We start from the raw sequence: 23,196 nt of genomic DNA on the forward strand, positions 1-23,196 counted from the left end.
CCTCTCAAGTCACCTCTCAAGTTTCCTCTCGAGTTCCCTCTCAAGCCGGGGGTCCTGCCAACCCAATGTCCTGTGCCGTTGGAGGTCCCGCCGATGGCTCTTCCGCTGGGGGTCCTGCCAACTCCATGTCCTGTCCCGTTGGGGGTCCCGCCGACTACTCTTCTGCCGGGGGTCCTGCCAACCCTATGTCCTGTTCCGTTGGAGGTCCCGCTGAGAGTCCAGCCAATCCCATGTCTTGTTCCGTTGGAGGTCCTGCCGCCACCTGCCTCACCGGGGGTCCTGCCAACTCCTGGTCCTCTTCCGTGGGGGATCCTGCAGAAGCCTGTCCCACCGGCTCCGGTTCCTGCCCGGCCTCCGGAGCTGTCCCGTCAGCGCCTTCCTGCCCATCCTCCGGAGTTGTTCCGTCGCTGCCTGCTTCAGGAGCTCCAACAAGCCGTTTAGGACAGAGAGTGAATACCAGTGAATACACATACTTTACAGAGATGCTGTATGAGAAACCAATGTGAGTTTGGAAAATTGCACAGTATAAATCTATTTTAGTAGACCTCAACAATGGAATTATGATCAGTAGAAATGGCCATGACATGGCCCTTTAAAATATTAATATAGATGAGAGTAGCACCTGTCACTTCCGGGCCAAAATGACGGCCCTGCCCACTTTTGGGGGAAAACAATGCTGTCATTTGAATTGCGGAGAGGCAAAGTCCCTCCCCTTCCGGTGGACCTCCATGGGACCATATTTCGGAAAAATTATGTATTGAAGTCAATGGAGAGAGAAACATTATCTTTCGATCCCGTTTGAATTGTGCCACGAATTACACATATGATGTTTGTCAATCTTAAAAAATAATTTTGTAAGTCAAAAAAATTAAAATGTGCCTTAAAACTGTGAAATAACAATTTTTTTGTGTGAAACCGCTCAATGACCTACAACTCTGGTCTCGCACCACACACCAAGATGGCCGTCACGTTGGCACATTTCACTTCTTTCTTTCAGAATGAGGCGAAAAGTATTAAAAGAGGTGAAAATCACTACAAGTCTGGGCACGTTGAGAGCTGTACATACACAAAAGGGGAGAGTCGGTTCCGTAAGAGCCAGCATGCGTGGCCGGGATTCTGGGATTAGTCTTTCTAGTTGCGTATTTTTCATAGTCTTATATTTCAACAGTTTTACGACAAACTGTGACTTTTTTGACATGGAAATTATTTTTTAAGATTGACAAACATCATATGTGTAATTTGTGGCACAATTCAAATGGGATCGAAAGATAGATTTTCGTAGTTTTGATGTCTTCAGTATTAATCTACAAAGTAGAAAACATTTAAATAAATTAAAAACTTCAAATTTGAAGGTGTGTCCAAACTTTTGACAGGTAGTGTATGCATTTTATTTGTTGTATTTCAAAGCAAAAGACGTCCCTTTAGATAATGATTGTTACCAATACAGAATGATGGGAAAAGGCTCAAAGTTTTCAGGCGATTTTTTGGTATTTATTCAACTAAATCATGAACCATAAAACAAATTCATCTTGACATGTTTGCAGAAACACATACTGTACACTTTACTGTTTCACCTTTGTCCCTTAGACAAATCAATTGCTGGAACAAAGTCACTCAATCAATCAATCATCAAAGTTTATTTATATAGCCCAAAATCACACATTTTTGAGAAATTTGTCTCGACCCCCCTTCCAATTGGAAAGTGTCCTTGGGCGCTATATGAATCAAAGTCATTATTATTATTACTGTTTTGAGGAGTGGGTTGAAGTTCAGATCTACTCAGTCTGACAGTTTTTGGTTTTTTTTGCACAATATAATGATGCAGGACGAAACCCGGAGCAAACCCGGAGAAAACCCGTACGCAAGTTACAACTTACAGGAAAATAGTTGGATGGTCATTTTCATCCTCATGTGGCTGGTGGGCTTGTAAATTGTCTTCAAGACTCACATTGATCCTTTTCCCTCGGGGGAAGTGTCCCAATGTTTCCTCTGAAACCATTGTGTCCTCTGAAACCATTGTGTCCTCTGAAAACATTGTGTCCTCTGAAACAGTTCTGGTTTTTCTCAGGTACTTTTCATCTAACCACGAGTCCACCCTCTTTGGTGTTGTGTCTGTTGCCTTTTCAAGATTTTTTTCCGTGAGTCTGAGTTTGGCTTTTAGCGCCAAGACCTCGTGTGTTGTCTCGTTGATGATGTTGATTTTTTCTACACACAAGTTGATCTTTCTTTGATTAAAACAGTTAACTTCTTCCCTGGTGCGTTCCACTAGCTTGGCATCGGCTGTGTGAACCCTTGCCAAACCTTTAACCTGATGCATCAAGCCGTCAACCATATGACGATACCCTGTCCTCGTGTTTTCCTCCATTGGCACTCTGTCATCGCCATCTACGTGCTGTGCTTTGAGATGAGCAACACCGATAATAAGCTTCTTGGGGTCAGTGATATCAGCCACTGCTTGTATATCTTCCTTACAGCGCATGATGTAGGTCTCCATGTCTTGGGTTTTTACGTGCCCTTTGATCATGAGTGGCTGACAGCCCCTGAGTTTAGAGTGTAGATCTGCGACCCTTCCTTTCAGGACATTGTTTTCATTCAAGCTCTGGCTCAGCCTTGCCTTGTTCTTCATGTGTTCAGTCTCGCAGATTCTGAACTTTTGGTCCAAACTCTTGGATTTCTCCTTCTCTTTTTCTAATTTAAGATTTGTAATAAGGTTGCGGTCCTTTTCTTTTGCCAAATCGTCTACCAATGCTTTTTCATCCTTCTTTAAATTGAATATTTCCGTTTTTTGTCTTTTAATAATCATCTTGTGATCCTCACATTGTTTATGTGACTTAGCCAAATCATTAGTTAAATCCGGCAGCCCACGTAGTCTCAGTACTTCGTTCCTCAGTCTTTCAACTAGGTCCTCCTGGCGTTTCTTGACCAAAATATTTTCCACATTTGCATCTAATCTTTTATGAAAAATACCGGTCTTGATTTCAGCTGCCATTCTATCTTTTAAGTTGACCAGCTCTTTTTCCTTCTGAATGACTTTATTTGTCTCCTTTAACACATCGGCTTTACATTCTTGCAGCTTCTCTTGCAATATTTCATCTTGTTTTTCATTCTTCTCTCCCAAAATACTGCTTATTTGCCTTTCATGCATTGCCAGCAAACTCCTCTCATTTTCTTCAAACTCTGCTGAGCTTCTCCGTATGAGAGACTCATACTTTGCAATGAGTTCTTTGTTATGTTCCTCAAATTGGGTGTCTTTGGTGACAATTGATTGCTGCAGCTTTTTGATTTTTGCCTCTGCCTCTGCGTCTCCAACTTTTTTGTTCCAAGATTTTTTCTTGTCAAGAAGTTCCTCAATATACCCTAGTTTCTCTTTTAATACATCCTTGTCTTTTCAATAGTTGCCTTTAGAATCTTATTTTCAGACTGCAGAGACTCTATTTTGAGGCTTTGTGAGAACAGTTCTTCAGCAAACAGCTTCTGCTTATATTTGACTGCATCTTCTTTCGCCTGGAGCTGGAATTTGCTATCATACTCAATTGTCTCCATTTTGAGAAATGTGTCTAAATTAAACAATTGAGTTTCAGCAGCAAAGGGTTCACCTTGAAATATAAAGCTGCCTTTAGTTGTTTTGTGTGTGCAACCTCGAGTTGCTGTTGTTCTTGGAGTTGGAATTTATTCAACTTTTAGCCCAATGTTTAAATTAAATGTAAAATGTTAAAGTTTGTTTACTTTTCTTACTTGCTGTTTTTTCAAAAGCTACAGTCTCTCTGAACAAACTAAGTCTTACCAAGCCACCTGGGGAGTACTTCGAATTCAGATGTGTGGGCCTCTTGCAGGGAAGATGAAATGCTCATTAGGTCATAACACTTTAAGGCATACATCGATGACGTCTTGCCCTTCCAATGAAGTCAGTGATGACGTCATGACGTTAGGTGTAAAACTTCGGTGGCCGAACATTAACAACGTTCTAACAAACGCTGCATACGTTAAAGGTTGTTTAATAATAACGATGCAAGAAGCTCAGGACATAAGGAAAACAAAAAAGGGGACACTAAACAGTGATGCACACGGCTGGGACCAGGAGCGCTTGTTGACGGGGAGTTTTGAAGTCGGTCATCGGTCGGTTTTGCTGGAAAGTTACGTTAAATGTACGTTTTGTTGACTTATTTTACCATTGGAAAGGAGAAAGCGTCAGCTAAATGTAATGTAGCCTAATAGTGATGCGTGATTCAGATAGCTCGTTTTTAGCCAGTCAACACAACTAATTACTCACAATTATGAAATTAGACAAGTCCATTACAGTAGGCTACACAAATATTACCATGTTTAGCTATAACAGTGTGAAAGTGTACACAGGCCTCTTTGTCCAACTGTGGCTCATTTAATCAGAAATCATCAGAAATCCAAAACAATACCTGACAAGAATATCAAAGTTAAAAAAAGCGAAAATCAGAGGTTCAAAAGAGTGATTTATGAAGTGCCCTGCTCACGACAACAGATAGGCTATAGCTCAACTGTAGCCCACTCTTCTTCACATCCAACTATGAAGCTTTTTGTTAATCTTTTTTATACAAAGGTTTAAAAAGCTGTACCCTTTTCTCTCAACTGACTTGTATGTTTCAGCCCCTTCAACACAACACCTGAAATTAATGTTGAATATTCGGTTATAAATGAATTGCAATTTCACGTATTTCGTACGGATAGATCATCCTACCATCATTTTTAAAAGGGTATTCTTTCTGCCTTCTGCATCCCAGGCTGTCCTTTAATAATAATAAAGTTGACATTCTTTAATAGCAATGGTATACGAAACACCAACAACAAAGAGCTTCATTTGCTCCCGTTCAGACTGAACTCAGAGTACAATTGTAAAACATTTCATTTAATCAAAATAAGAGCCGAATATCACACAAGTTACCAAAAAAACAGAGTTCACAGTTTGCAGTGTTGTTGATAGATATTTCGAAAAGCTTTGCATCAGAGAATCTGTTCGAGTTTCACTTCATTTGTCTGATGATGTAAACTACGGTTAGATTAACAATTAGTCAGACTCCAGTCACATAAATAATTCGCCTCCCAAAACATCAGTACGATAAAGATTCTGCAAAATTCTTTGTTTCATGGGACCTTCTATGCTAACTGTCAGGTCCATATTTGTATTTTGTGCTGCGACATTTAATGTTCAAAAAGCTCTTTATTCTTCTCATGCTGCAGAACCGCTTTTCACCCACTGTCTGAAACCAGAGCCCAGTCTGCTCTGATTGGTTAGCTGGCCGGCTCTGTTGTGATTGGTCAACGCTTAGAGATGAGTTTAGTGTAATCTCACCTCACTCATATGTACAAAATATTAGCAATAGACTTCATTACAAATCAATACAGTTCAACCATAAACCACACCCTGCAAACATGATCTGAATTATTTCAATAAAACCAACACATTATCTAATAACACCAAATTATGTAAAATAATTGACACAATGTAATACATTAAGACACTGCATCTGTTGAATTTAGTAAAAAAACACCGTTAGAAAGCAATATGTAAAACATTCTACAGTGGCCGATCCGCGCAAACACGCTACAGCGGTCCAAATCACAGGAAGGAGAAAAGCGCTGCACTGAAAATCGATGTAAATATAAACACTCTAAAGTGCCAAAACACATCCAAAGGAAGAAACATCTTCGCCAACTTAACGTAACATACGCAGAGTTTCTTAAAATCGCTGCACAAACGAATCATTGCATGAAGCTCAAAACAAAATGGAGACCGCATTTTTTTTATTAGCAGTGTTTTGCATCTGCTTTTAGTAAACCCTTTGCATGTTTCCTCAAGTTGGTGAAGGCTTTGGAAATGCTGGGCATGTGCTGTCAGGGTGAAGATGGTTCTTCATTTGCATGTGTTTTGTCACATTTGTGGGGTTTTTTGCATTCGTTTTTAAAACTGCAACACGTTACTCCTAATGGAAGTGTTTTGGGCCGTTGTAACTCGTTCGCCCACATTGTGACAGTCATTACATATCACAGTTGTTATAACAACTTTCCAATAAATCCTTGAACAAAATTATTTTATGAATTTAACTTTAAATCATACTGACTGAAAATAATGAGTTTAAATGCCCGCGCAGAGTCCTGAGGATTAGTCTGCCCAGGTATATAAGGTCTGGGACTTTTCAGTTTGTCGTGTGTGTTTCTGCAGGAGGGCCTTCATGGACCCGACGTCCCTCTGAAGATGGCTTCGATCTGCTCCAGCGTCTTGCCCTTTGTCTCTGGGACGAAGGCGATGGTGAAGATGACGTTGGCGGTGCACATGGAGGCGAAGAGCCAGAAGGTTCCTGCGCTGCTCAGAAGACTCTGGAAAAGGTCACAGTTAGATGCAGATGTTGGAAAAGGTCACAGTTAGATGCAGATGTTGGAAAAGGTCAAAGAGGAAACTTGCATTGTTTCACAGTAGATACCAAAACAAGGCTGAAAACAGACTGGCTGCCCAACGATTCACAACTGTATCGAAATATGGACTAGTGCAATATCCAAATCATAGCAAACATAATATTTGGTAAAGTGAAAATATATTTCTGAATGGAACGTTTCATAAAGTATGAAAAGGCATTCTACAGACTTAATAAAAAATCCTTGTTTGGTACAGATCCTGTCTAAAGAAAAAGATGATTTCATATTATTTCAACAATATTGTGAATAATGTTTCAAAAATGACTATATTTCCTCCGATATTGCGAATCATAACGCAACGGCAATATCAGTACAAATAATTGCAATGATTTATATTTTTCTTTATCGTGAAGCTCTAACCAAAACACATACAAATTCCTTTTTTTATTAACACTATAAAATGTCAGTTAACTTTAAAACTCATTTTATTTTTTGCAGACGGACATCTTTTTTTATTTTGTAGGACCAATGTTCAAAACCAAACGAAGATCATTTTACATTGATATGAAACTGAGAAGCAACAAATTCCTCACATTGGTTAAAGTGAAACGAATAAATGACTTGAATAATCGTGTCATAGATTAAGAGATTTAATGTTTTTCTGTCAAAATGAAATAATCAGGATCATAGAGGTTTCGTTGACTATATCCAATAAGTTATGCGTTCTGTAAAAAATAGCACATTTTTCAGAAGTAAATATTGCCATAACAATGGGCCAATACCAGCGAAGAGATTATTTGGAACAATAATTATGATATTTACATAAGAGTGGTGCAGTGATGATGTATTTTTGGCATGGCTGCAGATCACCACCGCTAAGCTAAAGGCAGACTTGGGTCGGCGTGATAACGTTTAGTAGTCCCATTTCACCTGTTAGCAACCTCCTTTTTATGACGCACGGAGAAGCTTCGGACGTTCGCAAGTGGAGTATTTACTGACGTATTTTATGTCGTAGAACAAAACGTGCAAATCTCTTCAGCTTGTGTTACCAACAGACCTTATTTCAGGCTTCTCACCACAAACACTTCTGTTTTGTCTTTTGTTATTTATTTAAAAATGTCATTTGAACTTTTGTTTGTTTCAGCTGGGACTGTCATCTCATCATACTGTCCTGTCATTTATGTGTATCTATTGCCTGTATAGCATATACAAAATGACCTCCAGAAAACATGCTCATGATCACTAAACAACTTGACAAATATACAATATATATATATATATTTACCCATTCTATTTGGCTTCCCATTAAAAACATAAAATGTCCCAAAAATCTATTTTGAATACCCCTTGAAATAGAGTCCTGTTGATCACTTACCATCATGTCTTGGAAGGTTTTGGTGATGAAGAAAGCCATGCTCCAGTTGGTGAGGACGCACACTGCGCTGGCCACCCCCCTAATTTTGTACGGGAAGATCTCCGACATAATCAGCCACGGGATGGGACCCCAACCGAGAGCGAAACCTGAACACAACAGCGATTATTAATGTCATGCAACCTGTGGAGGCACACAGTCCATATGTTCTAAAAATATTCCCAGTGGTGGACGGAAACAATTAAAGATTCAACCAAGGACTTAAAGGTCCCATGTCATGGCCATTTCCACTGATCATAATTCCATTGTTGAGGTCTACTAGAATAGATTTATACTGTGCAATTTTCCAAACTCACATTGGTTTTGCATACAGCATCTCTGTAAACTACATGTATTCACTCTCTCCACTAAACGGCTCGTTGCAGCTCCGCCAAAAAAAGAGCACCAGGTCATTTGAAAAAAGAGAGAGAGAGAGAGCGAGAGAGAGAGCGAGAGCGAGAGCGAGAGCGAGAGCGAGAGCGAGAGCGAGAGCGAGAGCGAGAGAGGAGAAAGGAGAAAGGAGAAAGGAGAAAGGAGAAAGGAGAAAGGAGATAGAAGAGAGGAGAGAGAGAAAGATATTTGCGAGTTGCATATGAACTGAGGGCCGGCCCGTAGCACTGGCGTTATAGATGTTCGCCTAGGGCGCCAGATCTGTGGAGGCGCTGCGCTGGCAGTTCTGGGAGGGAAAAAAACATTTTAAACCGTTGGCGCTCATCCTAATTTTCAGTCTTGATGTAACAATATTCATAATTAAGTAAATGTAACACCCTTTTCACCCCGGTTACACGTTTCATTTGCCCTGTACGATGGGCGCTGTAAGTGATGAAAATGGGGGATGTTGGCTTATCTGGCAACCGCAGCTCACAGCCAAAATGCGAGTGAGCGTGGGAGAGAGGGAGGGTTGTTAGGGCTGTTGTTATTAGAATCTGGTGCTAGCTAAGAAGAAGATGTTTCTAGAATAATGTGGAGAGAGAGTCCTCTCCAGTCAGACTGAGAGGCTGATACTACAGCTCAGTGAGGTAAGGTAATCTTGAGTGTTTAGATAGTTCACTTTAGTCTAAGTTCAAACGATTTGGTCACAATTTATGTAAACACATATTTCCAAGGCACTCCTTTATAATTATTGGGATAAACAGGTTTGAAATCATTCCAATGTATACTATAGGACAGTAACCAAAAACATCCTTTAAAACTGGAGATAAAAAAAAATGCATAAATAAATAAATGTTAAGGTAAAATAAGATATGAATGAACAACACAAATAAAATAAGTTACATTAATTTGTTATTGGCTATGGTAGGTTATTGGTTACGTTCACATACTTATTTGATTACATCCACTTTTCTAAGATGACAACAGAGACTTTCGACCCAAACCCAGCTGTTGACTTGTGGATGCAAGCAGCTAATCGCAGACTCAACCAGAGAGAAAGTAGTAGGCCTACATCATCAGCTACCATGTCTGACAGAGAGGAAGACAGTGAGGAGAACAGTCAGGAGGGAGTGATGACAGCTTGTAGGATTACTGGTCGTGCTAATGTTGTCTTGTGTTCACCTCTGCATGTGTGTTCTGTGTTCACCTCTGCATGTGTGTTCTGTGTTCACCTCTGCATGTGTGTTCTGTGTTCACCTCTGCATGTGTGTTCTGTGTTCACCTCTGCATGTGTGTTCTGTGTTCACCTCTGCATGTGTGTTCTGTGTTCACCTCTGCATGTGTGTTCAGTGCCGTGTGTCTGGCAAATAAAGACCCCCTCAAAAGTTACTGTTTATTTCATTTTAAGGATGAGCACCTAGCAACATCTCCAGGTGCTCCTTTGAGAACCAGGGCAAAAAAGTGATGTGCACCCCTGGTTATAAACCTTTTTCTTACTCAATATCAAGCCACACTTATTGTTTTTACTTCGGCTGTGAGTGTTTGTGCGTGCTCAGGGTGAGTTTAGCTTGTTCTAGCTGTATCGCCATGCCTGTCTGCTCCCGCAGCAGTGTGTGTGTCTGTGTGTGTGCGAGCAGCAACGAGCCGGTCAGCTTCTCGACCAATCAGAGCACACTGGGCTCACAGGGGGGGGGGGGGCAGGAGCTCCAACAAGCCGTTAAGGACAGAGAGTGAATACACATACTTTACAGAGATGCTGTATGAGAAAACAATGTGAGTTTGGAAAATTGCACAATATAAATCTATTCTAGTAGACCTCAACAATGGAATTATGATCAGTGGAAATGGCCATGACGTGGGCGCTTTAAAAACAAACTGGACATACTAGTCCATTTCAATTATATGCAACTAATCTTGGATTAGTTAGGAAAAGCATGGCCATAATTTAGATAAAGAAGGCTTTTCTGAGAAGAAATGTGTAGTTCTCACAGGAACGCTATAAACATATGATGATCTAGTGCAATATGATGCATTGCTGTGGATTAAAGGGGCCCTATTCCGCAAATGTTCAGGTGGACATTTGTATTTTGTGCCTCTACTGTGACATGTTTACATGCTTTAATGTTCATAAAGGGACAGTGATTTTAGCCTTTGCAGACCGTTTACATGCACAAAAACCTATATAACACACCACAGGAAAGGGAAAAAACCCAAAAAGCACAATAGTAACCCTTTAATTGTATGTCTGATATGTGTAATATGTAATATAAAGCGCTTTGAGCATTCTAATAAATGTAATGAATTATTATTATCATTATTTAAATACTTTAGTTTCAGTAAAGTCTAAATGCATGGCTTTAAATTGTAGAGGAGTATTTTCACAGAAGGGTATTAGTACTTTTACCAAAGTAAAGGATCTGATTACTTCTTACAACCCTGAAAATCACAATCATCAACATATTGTAATGCAATATCTATCAATATCCAGACAATTTAATAAGGCACAACATGTCTAAACTTGCTCTTTGGCGCTAGTTCTGCGTGTCGGGGCCTTTAATGACAGGGTTAGAGTTGTGTCAGGGAGTCAGGGTCTCACCTGTGATGAAGACAGCCATGCTGGCCAGGGCCAGCCAGGCCAGGTCAGCATGGGGTTCCTCGCCCGCTGTGCTCTGGATGTCCAGCAACAAGAGTCCCAGTGTGGGGGGGTGATTTTTAGACATCAGGTAGAAGTAAACCCCGAACGCTGTGGTGCTGATCGCCATGGCAACACCTTGATTATGAATGGGAAACAAGCAAAGTCTGTTATGATCATTTGGTAAAAATAGCTGTGCGGGTAATATTTCAAACCCTACTCCTCTACTACGCTGGTAGCAGGAAGGGGCAAAATAAAAAAAGATTCCTTCCCTGATCATAAAGGGGAGGGGCTAAACAATCCATACCTGAGAGCTGGAGGAAGCTATTTTGACAAATAAGCCACACCTGTGAGCTGAAGAGGAAAGGAGATGACTGCTGGAAGTTGCACAAAGGAGACGAGAGGGCTGTGAAAAAATGCTGAAAGAGGAAAGAAGTGGCAGCCGCATTTTTGGGGACTTTTTTGGTCAACCAGGCTGTACTTTTGAAAACACATGACCCCAGGAGTTGGTGGGATGAATACAATTCATCATCTTTTGACCTGCATGTGATGCTCTGGGATCTTCCCTGGCCTGACTGGACCTCCAGGTAAGTTTTTCTCTGCCACTTCCAGGTTCTCCTCCAATCCCCCCAAAACCCTACACTCTAACCTGCACCCAAACGCCATACTCTGAACTCTGTATTCATAAACACCCATATCCACCTTAAATTTAACTGGACTATTTTCAGAGTGTTAAAGGACCCACACTCACTACAAATGTTTAAGCAATGAGCCCTCATTTTATTTAAATCATTGATGGATGTTTTGTTATTTGAACTTCTTATGATTTTGCATCTCTTGAGTTTCTTAGGATTGTGGTATATTGACTGTATTTTGATATTTTTGCTTTGTGATTTAAGTTTTTGATAATTTATCCATTCACACTAAGCTGTGGATACACGGTTTGTATTTGATTATTACAGTATTGACCGTGTTGATAGAATATATCTGGATGTCCACATCCTCAAAAACTGATATCATTAATATAATTGCTGAACAACAGTGGTCCCAAAATTGAGCCTTGTAGCACTGATCATGGTTTGATTGCCTACACTTTATTACTTATACAAACACTTTGAGAAGGACCAGATAGATATGATCTTAGTGTGCTAAACAATGCTTTATGCAGGTCAAGACTCCATGTTGCTTATAATTATTCATATGGCATTATTACATCTTCATAAAACGTTTGTTTAACCCCAGCATTTTGTAATCAGCCCTGCAATATTGTTTTACAGAATGCGGGGAAAAAAATGCATGATATATTGCTTCCTAGTTGTTATTTTCAAAATGACTACCACGACACTACTATGTGAATAAAATATGAAGTTGGATTGAAAATACCTGAGATGATGAGAAGGATTTTTCTTCCAGCTCTGTCCATGATCAGCGCGGCCACTCCCGTAAAGACGACCTGAATCAGACCCACGATCACCGAGGCCAGGTCACTCTCCTGAGAAACAACAACACATTCACATTGACGCTTTTAAAAAACATAGACATCATACATGGTATGAATTACAATTTCATGTACCAACAAATCAAAGGGATTTATGATTGAAATGGAGTCAAATCATTACTTTTTGTTTGCGTTTAGATTTAGTTGTTGTATATTGTTTTTATTTATAATCAGAAACAATAGCTATCAATCCTTATTTTCAACGACTTTTACATTAAAAAAAATTCTCATGGCGACAGAGGACAGAACAGGAGCACAAATACAGTTTGTATTTAATATAAAGTAATAAACATGCTAATTTTCACATTATTACTTCTCAGGTTCATATAACTATTTGTATTTTTAATTGTAAAGTATCTTTTAGTGTACAATTTACTTTCATTTGTAATGTTTAGATTGATGATAGATTAGTTTATGTCACTTTTTAATTAATACTTTATCTTCTTATGTTTATATAAATATTTTATCCTATCTTTTATTTACTTCTTTGCAAATCGACTAACTGTCGCAAAACCACATTTCCACAGGAACAAACATTTTATTTATAATCTGTGATTTATCCGATGGAATAAATCACAGATAAAAGCCTTCTCACCTTAAAATGTGCCTGTTCAAATATGTTCTCTGCGTAGAACATGATGGCGTTGATTCCCGTCATCTGCTGAAATATCATCAACATGACCCCGATCATCACAGGCTTGTAGACTCCAGGGTCTTTCAGGTCGGACATTTGGAATCTAGAGCCCTGAGAGGAAACACACATGTTCTCACTGACCAAACGCTTTAAAAAAACCATCAGTGAGACATTTCATTCATAAATGTTCTTCATGGATAGACCAAAAATCATTGTAAAAACTCTCCAGACTCACCTGCTCATTACAGGCGTCCTCGATGCGGGCGCACTCCCATTCGATGGGGGCGTCCGGACCTCGCAGGAAACGCAGCGCCTCCTCGGCCTCCCGCCTCTTGCCCTGTGACAGAAGGAAGCGCGGCGTCTCTGGCATGAAGCACATGCAGACCATCAGCAGCGTAGGCGGGATGGAGCAGCAGATTGCCAGCCAGCGCCAGTCTAGGTAGAGCCCTGCAGGACGAGGTCACACAGCTCAGAAGATAGTGGTGCAGGAATGAGTTTTATAACCCAGAAATGAGTTAGCATTCTAACACTTCCAGTTTCCATTTTTCAAAGGTGTTTTTGAGTGAAGGCATGAAATATGGTTTGTTGTCAACACAAGCTGAAGGTATTTTTAAATGATGCTCAATGACATAAAATACATCAGTAAATACCCCACTTGTGAATGTCTGAACTCTGAAGCTTCTATGTGTCCTGAAAAGAGTGGTTGCTAGAAGCAGTGGCTAAATCAAACTAAAGTAATCACGCAAAAAACATTAGCCGCCTTAAGCTTAGCGGTGGAGATGCGAAGCCGTTGCGACGTGATGTTGTTTGTTTATAACGTTAGATTTAACTTCTGGTGATTAATATGTACTATTAATCTTTGAGATTATTCTGGTGAACAAATAACACTACTAAACGTAATCACTCCGAACATTAGCCGCCTTTAGCTTAGATGTGCATCCGTGCGACATTGATGCAGTTCGTGTATAGCCTAGCGTTAGCGTTGTACTTTTGATAATTGCCTTTACGCTTAAAAAAAAATAATCATAAAACTTGTGTTAATATGTACAGATTATCCTGCTGAGCAAAATGTGTAAATATAAAAGTGTGTTTGTCAAAGAGCTTATTTTTGAGATATTCCAAAATGGAATTGAAAAAACCTTTTAACTTTTGTTGAGGGAGCCCTTGCGATGCTAACTTTTGAGTGTTTTAGTTTTTTTTTGCAGCCAATGGACAAGGTATTATCTCCTACAAAAGGGACTTCATTTGCCTGAATTTCCTTCTTGTCTGTATTTTCAAATTGTTGGACCAAGCATCGAGTTTTTCCCCCAGTTGTGTGCATGTCAGACTGAAGGCTGCAGGACAAAGAGGAGCCTTGTCCAGTCACGGCCGTCTTCATCTGCTGCATCCAAAAATACATTTGCCAGCAGATCTGATTATTCCACTGGCTTTTCAACAACCACAGTGTTCACCTTTGTGCTGAACAGCAGCTGGCATGTGACAAAATTAGATTCCAATTTGTGTTCCTGAAAACTACCAAACCGTTACTACTGTGAAAATTGGATTTCTTTATATCACATTGAATAATACCAAATGTGTCACACATTAAAGGGCAAACAACATAATATATACTTGTCCTCTCACAGGAGACAACCCATGTCATGGGACACACATCTTCTATTGGGTCAAAGTGAATGGCATGCGGCTAACAAGATTAGCGAGCGGCAGGTCAGTGAGGCTGTAGAAGAAGCAGCACATGATGCACCACAACCTTTGAACCAGACGTTTGAAACAGTATAGTAACCTCAGGACAACTAAGCAGGTTTACATTAGGTGTTTAGAGAAGATAATGAATACAGATAATAACCAGAACGAGCAAAGATATTACACATTTTGAGATAAGATTTGTAGCTATGTATTTTGCAGCTACTGTCATACGCTGGAAGTTAATGATATACAGCTTGTAAACTGTGACCTCGTGAGACTTATGTTTCTTAAACATTCAGCACTTTTCAATATCCTGTTATCAGACTTTATTAAATGAGATTGAAGGACTCCATAAAGACATAAAGCTGAGGAGACATACCTGCGAGATACACTCCCATGATGCCTATCACCACCATGAGCTGCACACAGGAGCCTAAGGTCCCGCGTACCCGCTCATGGGCCATCTCAGAGATATACAGCTGTATGAAGAGAGACAAAGAGAAAATGACACCAGAGAACGCTCAGTGATATTCTAGACTTTGACCCAAAGACACATAATCAAACTATTTTCATTATCGAACTGAGTAAAAGAGAAACAAACAAGTTGCAGCTATAGCCAAAAATCATAGGTATATTACTATTCATATTTTTTTGTTGCGTTATTATTGATTCAGATGCTGTTTACTTACTTATTAATTCATTATTGGTTGTACAAAAAGGTCCAAAGTTACCAGCACATCAAAATGCTTGTTTTGTCATTTGATAGAACAATAATGTAAAATAGAAAACCTAGCAAAGGCTCTATATTTATGAGGCTAAAAGCAGAGAGTGTTTGGCAATTTTGCCAGTGTGTGAGTGATTAATCAATATTTATCAAATACATTAACAGTTGACATTTCATTTTCTGTAAATACATTAATTGTCTTACCAAATGTTTAAGCTTTAAAGTAATTTGTCGGGGAAAATATGTATAAGAGACACATTTAAAAAGTTATCTGGGATGTAGTTATTAATGTTTTATAAATATGCAGCATAACAACGCAAACAGATGTGCTAATATTCCACAGACATACCTGCAATGCAATCACATTTTAATACAAATAAATGGCTATTTGCATACTTGTGTTATGTATTTAGTACCCTATGTTTATATACGCTGTTTAAGTTGTAAGTCTATGTCTATTAGTGGATTTTTACTGTTTATTTTCTATTTATAGACGTACATTTTTCTACTGTTAATCTGGATATATTTACATAGACTTTTAAATTGGGGCTTTATATTGTTTTTACGTCACGTATGTGAGTTTTCAGTCTGTGGCTATGTTTTTTATTGTCCTGTGTTCTACATTTGTTTTTATGTCCTATCTGTTATTTTTTATATATTTATATTTATTGAAGTACAACACTTTGGTCAACTGTTTTTAAATGTGCTATAGAAATCAAGTTGGATTGGAGTTGAATTGGATATATTTATATATTTTGCTGCTGCAACAAAACAATTTTCCCAATTTGAAGTCAATGACAGTTCCGCTGCTTATAACATCTCAAGTAAAAAGGCGATACCGGGGAGTGTTCATTTCATTCACCAATATAAGATGATAGAAAAGCATTTGGAGTATGTCGGTTGAAAATCATTCATACTGTTTCAGGCAGCTGCACTTTGTTGCTGACTAGCCATTAGCTTTCTTTCCCTCTGTAGGGCATGGAAAGAAACAACAGTGAAACTACTTTTCTGCTAGAACAATTATTCAATGAATTGATTAACATTATTTGACCCCAGCTTCTCCAAACATGTGCTCTTTTTCTGTTCTCAATACAAATGATAACCAATTCCTTTAGGTGCTGGAAAGCATGCCGGTGCTACTTACCGGGACCACCAGTGAGGTGACCCCGCTGGCGAGGCCGGTGAGCACTCTGCCGACGTACAGCATCCACACGTTCTGAGCTGCGATGATCATGGTGAAACCGAAGACGAACGGCAGCGAGCAGAACATCAGACTGAGCTTCCGGCCGAACTTCTCCACCATCCATCCGCCCAGCAGGCCGCCGGCCGCCGCCCCCACCGTCACTATGGACTGAGAAATAAACAACACTGAGCCTTGGGGAAATATAGTGTCATTAACAGTTCACTACGTATTCGCCCAATTTGAAAACTCCAAGTACACATTAGAAGTAGATTGTTGTCAGAAATCTGCTCTTCTCTACTGCCTAGCTTTTCTGTCCAAACATTTCACTCATGATTAATCATGATACTTATTTCGATTTATAAAAAGGTTTATATGCTGGCCAACGGGTGCAAACCATTTACAACGGCCAAGAACATTTACAATAGGAGAAACACGCTGCAGCTTCAGAAAGGATGCACATATAAAAACATAAAATATGCCAAAACACATGTCACATGTGTCACAATAATTATAGCGACAGCAGGAAACAAACAAAGTCGCTGAGAGGCTGAGGCCGGGCCTGTTAGATATTGTGTGACATGCTACAAAAAAGTACTCGCTGAGATCAAAAACTCTGTTGAAAAATAATGTGGTTTAATGAAAACTGGGATGATCAACTTATTTTCCTTGGACATGTACATTGTTATATTAATCAAAGCAATCATTAAAACGTGCGGTCAACAAAAAGTACGGCCCTGTGTCGTTTCATGGCTCCTACACACCAGCCTCTAATTATTAGGTTAGTATACATAATAATTACTAACATTATTCAAATGGGAGACATGTGACAATTATAACTTGGTAATCAAGTCCATGCAGTTGCAGTTCATACATGTGTAGTTTTCCTTCTTCTTTTCTGTGTACGAGTCACAAGTCAGTTAGGCCAAAAGGTACCACCACCTTGGCTCAGTCAAAAAGAATCCTTAGTGTCCTTTAAGTCTGTCAGTCGAAAACAGTCAATATTGTGGTAAAGATGTCATTGATGTCGGATGTTCTTCCGTCTCTTCCTGCCGTTTCTGCGTCTTCTCCATGATATTCTTGCTTCGATCGTCCCACTCCTTCTTTAACGAGGAGCGCAGCATGTCCTCGTTGTCTTTGATGTTGAGTCCTTCGGCCTTGTAAAGCACGTTGGTCCACTTCATCCTGTTCTCCACAGTCTCCACCTTGTTGAACACGATGGCTGTTACATTTATTTTGCTTGCAGTGGGCGTCTTTCTGCGCAGCCGTTGAAGGAGAGGGCTTTTGTTGGGATTTGGGATGAGGCTTCTTCTCATCTTTAATACTTTTCTTTTTACACTTCTTCGACTTTTGCTCTTGCTGAGAAAACACTTTTATCGCAAACTTCTTAAAACTTGAGATCCTCTCTTGACATTCCAGCTTGTTCCTCCAATCTGCATTCAGGGAAGTCTGCGCTGAACTGCTGTTGCCAAAGTTCATCTAAATTCACAACTGAGATTCTGTTCACAGATACTTCTGGTTTGTCAAAGTCCATTGCATTCCCACTCACTCCTTCTAGTGGTCCATTCACTGTCCAGCCCAGGATTGTCCTGCTTGCATAGGGTCCATCATCCACACTGCATATGACTTCCAATGGTTCCAAGGCCTTAGGAACATCGGTTCCTATCAACAGTCCAATCCCTGCATTTATTTCAGGCAAATTAACATTTTTCAGATGAGGCCATCTCTGTAGGTCCGCTTGTCTAGGAATGTTCCCACTGCTGGCAGGCATGCACTCTTGGGTGTAGCTTTGTGGCAGTTCACAGAAATTGTCATTTTTTAAGCCAGCCACTTCTAGTCCGAACACAATATGGCTATTTACGACCCTTTCTTGGCCCACGGTTCGTAAACAAATCTGCGCCTTCTTTCCAGTTAGGCCGAGCTCGTGCATCAAATCCTCTGTACAAAACACTGCTGTACTTCCTGGGTCCAAGAAAGCATAGGTGGTGACGATCTTGCCTTTCGTTGACTTGACTTGCACTGGAACTATGGGAAGTTTACAGTCGTCATCACCAGCCCCTGTAAGGCCACTTGAAACCAGTGCGTCCATCAAGAAGCCTATCTTCTCTAATGTGTGTTCCTTTTTCAAACTGATGGCACGAGTCCAAGGTGTGGCCTCCTCCGCAGCACAGACATGTCGTCCATTTTGTCAGAATGTGTTCCTTCCATTCAGTATCTGTCTGGGTTTCATTTTCTACAAGAGCTACAGTGGTGGCAAAGCTAGTTCCTACAAAATGTGAGCGAGGCTGTGATCTGTTTAAAGCAGTATTTGTTGTTATGAAGGGAGCATCTTGAATGTTTCCAAACACTGGGTCGGTTAAGATTTTAACTTGTCTCTCAATGAAATGTGTGAAAGAAGGTTGCTCTGCGGCTGTTCCTCTCCTGCAGCTCACAGGCTAAAGTTCTCCACTTGTCTCTAAATTGGTAAGGTAACTTTCGTATTATGATCATATTAGCCATGTGTGCTGCAATATCCTCCTCCATCTGAAGTTTGCTCCTTATTCGTTCCTCCTCCATCTCCAGTTCATGTTTGTCCTTTAATAGTTTATTCCTTGCCATTAAAGCTGCCAAGTCAGCCTCTGTTTTACGGCATGCAGACGAAGCAGTAGAAGTTGCAGACTTTTTCCCCAAAGCAGAATTCTGTGATCGGGTTGCTCTTCTTCCGATTTCCACGTTTGACACACTGTCACTTGGTTGTACATCCTCTTGCATGTCATCTGTTGTTGGGATATCCGGCACAGCAGCAGTTATTGTGGCAGAATCCTCTTGTGGCTCCTTTAACTACTGTTTAATGTCCCTCTGAAAGCTTTCACTGTATTCCAAGATACTGGCAAACCATTCCTCTTGTTTCTTCAGTTCCTCCTCTGGGAGTAAAGGAATCAACATTTCATGTGAAATAATGGCTTTTTCACCCAGTTGAATTCATTTCTCTAAATGAGTTTGCACACGTGAGGCCTTTCCTTTTTCTCTCATATGTGCTTTTATTTCTGGTATGAGTGCTTTTATTTTGTTCACACTGGTTTTACATTCCCGTTGAAGTTTTTCGATGTTATTTACCGATGCCTTCGCAGTGAGTGTGCGTTCTCTTTTCTCATAGTCCATTTCAACATTTTCCACGTCAACATTTATTTGACTAATTTTCTCCGTTTGATTATTGGAACTTCTTCAGTGCATTCGTTTGATTGTAACACACTCACAGATCGGAAGAGAATTCCTTGAAAAGCATCACATTTCCACATCAACAGAGCAGCGTGACTTCCATGCGACAGAGTGGAGATATACAGTGGAGATACACGGCGGTGAATATGTGCACATTCAGTGGTAAGGCTTACCTGGCTGTGATCCGCGTTGAATGCGGCTTCCAAAACGGCAGTCTTTATTAACAGCCAGTGCCTCCGTGAATTGTTTCCAATGATTTCTTATCTCCATTCTCCTCCAATAGATCCTTAATCCATGCGCTGTTTGATGATGATCGCCTTACGCCTTGTGTGCTTGTTGTGTTGTTTTTTGTTGACAAAATATAGCGACAGCAGGAAACAAACAAAGTCGCTGAGAGGCTGAGGCCGGGCCTGTTAGACACGCTACAAAAAAGTACTTGCTGAGATCAAAAACTCTGTTGAAAAATAATGTGGTTTAATGAAAACTGGGATGATCAACTTATTTTCCTTGGACATGTACATCGTTATATTAATCAAAGCAATCATTAAAACGTGCGGTCAACAAAAAGTACAACGGCCCTGTGTCACCCTCTCTTCCACACACACCTCACGCAGGTGAACAGGATTATAATGAGTGCCGCCCATATCCATGTGACCCAAGCTAACCAATCAACAGCGACCAAACAAACATCCTATATCAAAACCAAACGCATTACTATATACGTTTCATGACTCCTACAATAATAAAAAACAGCCGGCCCGGCTAAAGTAACTGGATGGCCTACCTGCCTGTCAGCCTTCCATCTGTGCACAAACTTATCTCGTGCCCTCATTGGTCATGTTCGTGTGTGTTGGAGGAGGGGCTCTGTAAGGAAGTGGCAGATTCTAGCGCACTCGAGCTGGTTTCTCCAAAATTACCTTCCCCACCTTTAAGTTAACTTACATTAGACGTCTGATACTATTAGAGTTTTTTGTGTGTTTCTTTATACTTTTACCATGTTTTGAACCCATGTGAATCCAATGAGATGTGTATGGGCAACATGTGGTGACATACAACTGCTGATATGTTAAAAACACATCTTCTAAAAGCAGTTCTGCTTTGAGCCAAGTGATATGGTAACATCCTACCCCAAACCAGGAGGCCTGGTTAGCGTCCAGCCGCAGCCGAGGGTCACTGATACTGGTAAGTTCTGGGATGGCAGGTGAGCTGTACCCCAACACGAACCCGAAGCTCATGGGACCAAGAACAGACGCAAACGTTGCCAAGTATAGATTCCTGTTGTTCACTTTACTGTGGAGAGAAAGACGGAAAGAAGATGAAGGACAAAGGTCAATGTGATTTTGATTCTGTCTGTTTTCAATTGTTTTTAATGTTAAACAAGAATAATAATTGTATTGTGTTAGTACATAAGAATAATAATTGTATTGTGTTAGTACATAAGAAAACCTATACTATGATAGAAAAGTATTTGGAGTATGCAAGTTGAAAATCATTTATACTGTTTAAGGCAGCTGCACTTTCTTGCTGACTAGCCATTAGCTTTCTTCCCCTCTGTAGGGCATGGAAAGTCACAACAGTGACACAACTGTTCTGCTAAAACCATTATTCAATAATTGATTAACAATGTCTGACCCCAGCTTCTCTGAAGATTTGTGCTTTTTTAGGTTCTCAATAACATTTTAAACCAATTCCTTTAGGTGCTGGATTGATTATGGACAAACAAAAAGAATAACTTGTTTTCTGACATGTTGCTGGCTAAAAGGACTTGGGTGGCAGTAGCTCAGTCTACAGGCAGTGCATTCTGACATCTCTTCACATTAATACGTGTGTTTGTTAATCAAGAAAATTATTACAGAATGAATGAAATATGTTTTTGACTAAGAACCATCACAGACTACAAGAGGCCAAGCAACGCTGATATAATGTCCACATCTCTCCCAGAAGAGCTGAGTAACTTGACATGCTTTAATATAATCTCCCCAGTTAAGCAAGTACAAAAGACTCAGGAGCCCAATAGAAACATACAGGACATAATGTGTAGACCTTTCAAACGGCTTAATCCAGCAAATCACCTAGATCTGATGACTACGGACTCAGTCGTACCACAATCTCAAAATGAACCTGAACTCACCACGCAAACAACATCTCAAAGAGAACAAGAGGCTCTTCTTCCTCCAAAAGTCTAAGGAGGTTAAACATGGACTCCAGGATACTTCTACGGGCGCATCATTGAGAGTATCCTAACCAGCTGGATATAACCTGCACTATTATTTAAAGCCGTTTTTGCTTTTACTTGATTTTCTGTTTTACATACAGTATATTAAATGAGTATTGTTGCCCCAAGGCCCAAGATTTGTACTGCCAACGACAGCTTTGCTGTAATTGTGGAGCACATGATAGGAATGAGAACTTGAAAAATTACATCACATTATTGTCAAGAGACTAGTCAACATTTAATATTTGTTGGTATTAAATAAAAACTAAATGGATCCTTTGAATTATGAAAAGTGCATTCAATTGTTTGTAATACACCAGCATGAATTGCCTTACAGTTAGAAGGGTGTGAACTATGCCCCTTGAAGTTAACATACAGATACATGTAAGACTTCTGTAATGGTACTTTAAAAATCCATATTTGTGTTGATAAAACAGACTACACTCAGCTCGGTACTGTGTTTGGTTGTGTTAACTGACCTCAGATAAGCATCTTGCTCAGACATGAGTCCAGTAAGGTCCTCATCTCCATCCTCCGCATCCAGCAGCCTTCTACTCTCGTTCTGGATGTCCATACTGACGGCAGTAATGTTACTATTGGGGTCTTCTTGTTCACGTTTTTCATGGATCACAGGTTAGGCGAAAACTATTTCCAGAGTATCGTCTACTTGTGTGTACAAATTGTTGTGCAGCCACACAAGCGAACAGACACCTAATACAATGTCTCAGGTCATCGTGAAGTATGCATCGGATATTTCAGTAAAGTTTGTCGCCAAAATGATCAGCAATGGTTTTTGCTTCCTCCACCGGTGCTAGCCAACGTGCTTTGTCAACAGTTCAGTCAGCTGATCATCATTTGTGCCGGCTGTTTTCCGCTTTCAAAATAAAAGTCTCTGTGTATAACCATATACAGTCTATGTGTAGAACCAAAAGAGCGTCTTGTAACTTTGTGTGTAAAAAAGTGCTAGGAACTATAGAGCCCCGAAAAACAACACTGTCTAACTAAAGGTGAAACGATCAAAGCCATTTTGCATTCATTATTTTTCAATGAGGCAGCTAAAGCTAGTTACAGGTTAACGTTTAGTTGCTAAGTAAAGCCATAACGTTATACGCTAATATTGTCTTCTCTACGTAAAGTTATATCGTTGCTACATCAGTGTTAACAAGTATACACATTAAATATACATATTTTTGACGCTACACGTGCATTAGCTGTCTTGAAACTATACCGGAAGTGACCGGAAAAGGGAAACTCGCTCTCTT

The 23,196-nt window shown here is 40.0% G+C and overlaps 1 protein-coding gene across 2 annotated transcripts; it reads right to left on the reverse strand.

Annotated features, from left to right (window-relative positions):
* Positions 1 to 4,737: 4,737 nt before the first annotated feature.
* slc2a8 (solute carrier family 2 member 8) lies at positions 4,738 to 23,140 on the reverse strand. 2 transcript variants are annotated; one of them, XM_034230265.1, is made up of 10 exons: positions 22,414 to 23,140; positions 20,847 to 21,009; positions 16,486 to 16,692; positions 14,997 to 15,096; positions 13,167 to 13,378; positions 12,893 to 13,042; positions 12,183 to 12,291; positions 10,764 to 10,937; positions 7,760 to 7,905; positions 4,738 to 6,348 (listed from the first exon to the last, which is right to left on the reverse strand). In XM_034230265.1, exons 1-10 carry the CDS (start codon positions 22,506 to 22,508, stop codon positions 6,202 to 6,204), a joined length of 1,503 nt encoding a protein of 500 aa, XP_034086156.1. In that variant the 5' UTR covers positions 22,509 to 23,140; the 3' UTR covers positions 4,738 to 6,201. The 2 variants fall into 2 exon arrangements, with proteins under 2 accessions (XP_034086156.1, XP_034086157.1); XM_034230266.1 differs by lacking the exon at positions 22,414 to 23,140 and adding an exon at positions 19,893 to 20,173.
* Between the last annotated feature and the right edge of the window lie 56 nt (positions 23,141 to 23,196).

The sequence above is a fragment of the Gymnodraco acuticeps genome, unplaced genomic scaffold, assembly GCF_902827175.1.
Source record: "Gymnodraco acuticeps unplaced genomic scaffold, fGymAcu1.1, whole genome shotgun sequence".
NCBI classification, from domain to species: domain Eukaryota; kingdom Metazoa; phylum Chordata; class Actinopteri; order Perciformes; family Bathydraconidae; genus Gymnodraco; species Gymnodraco acuticeps.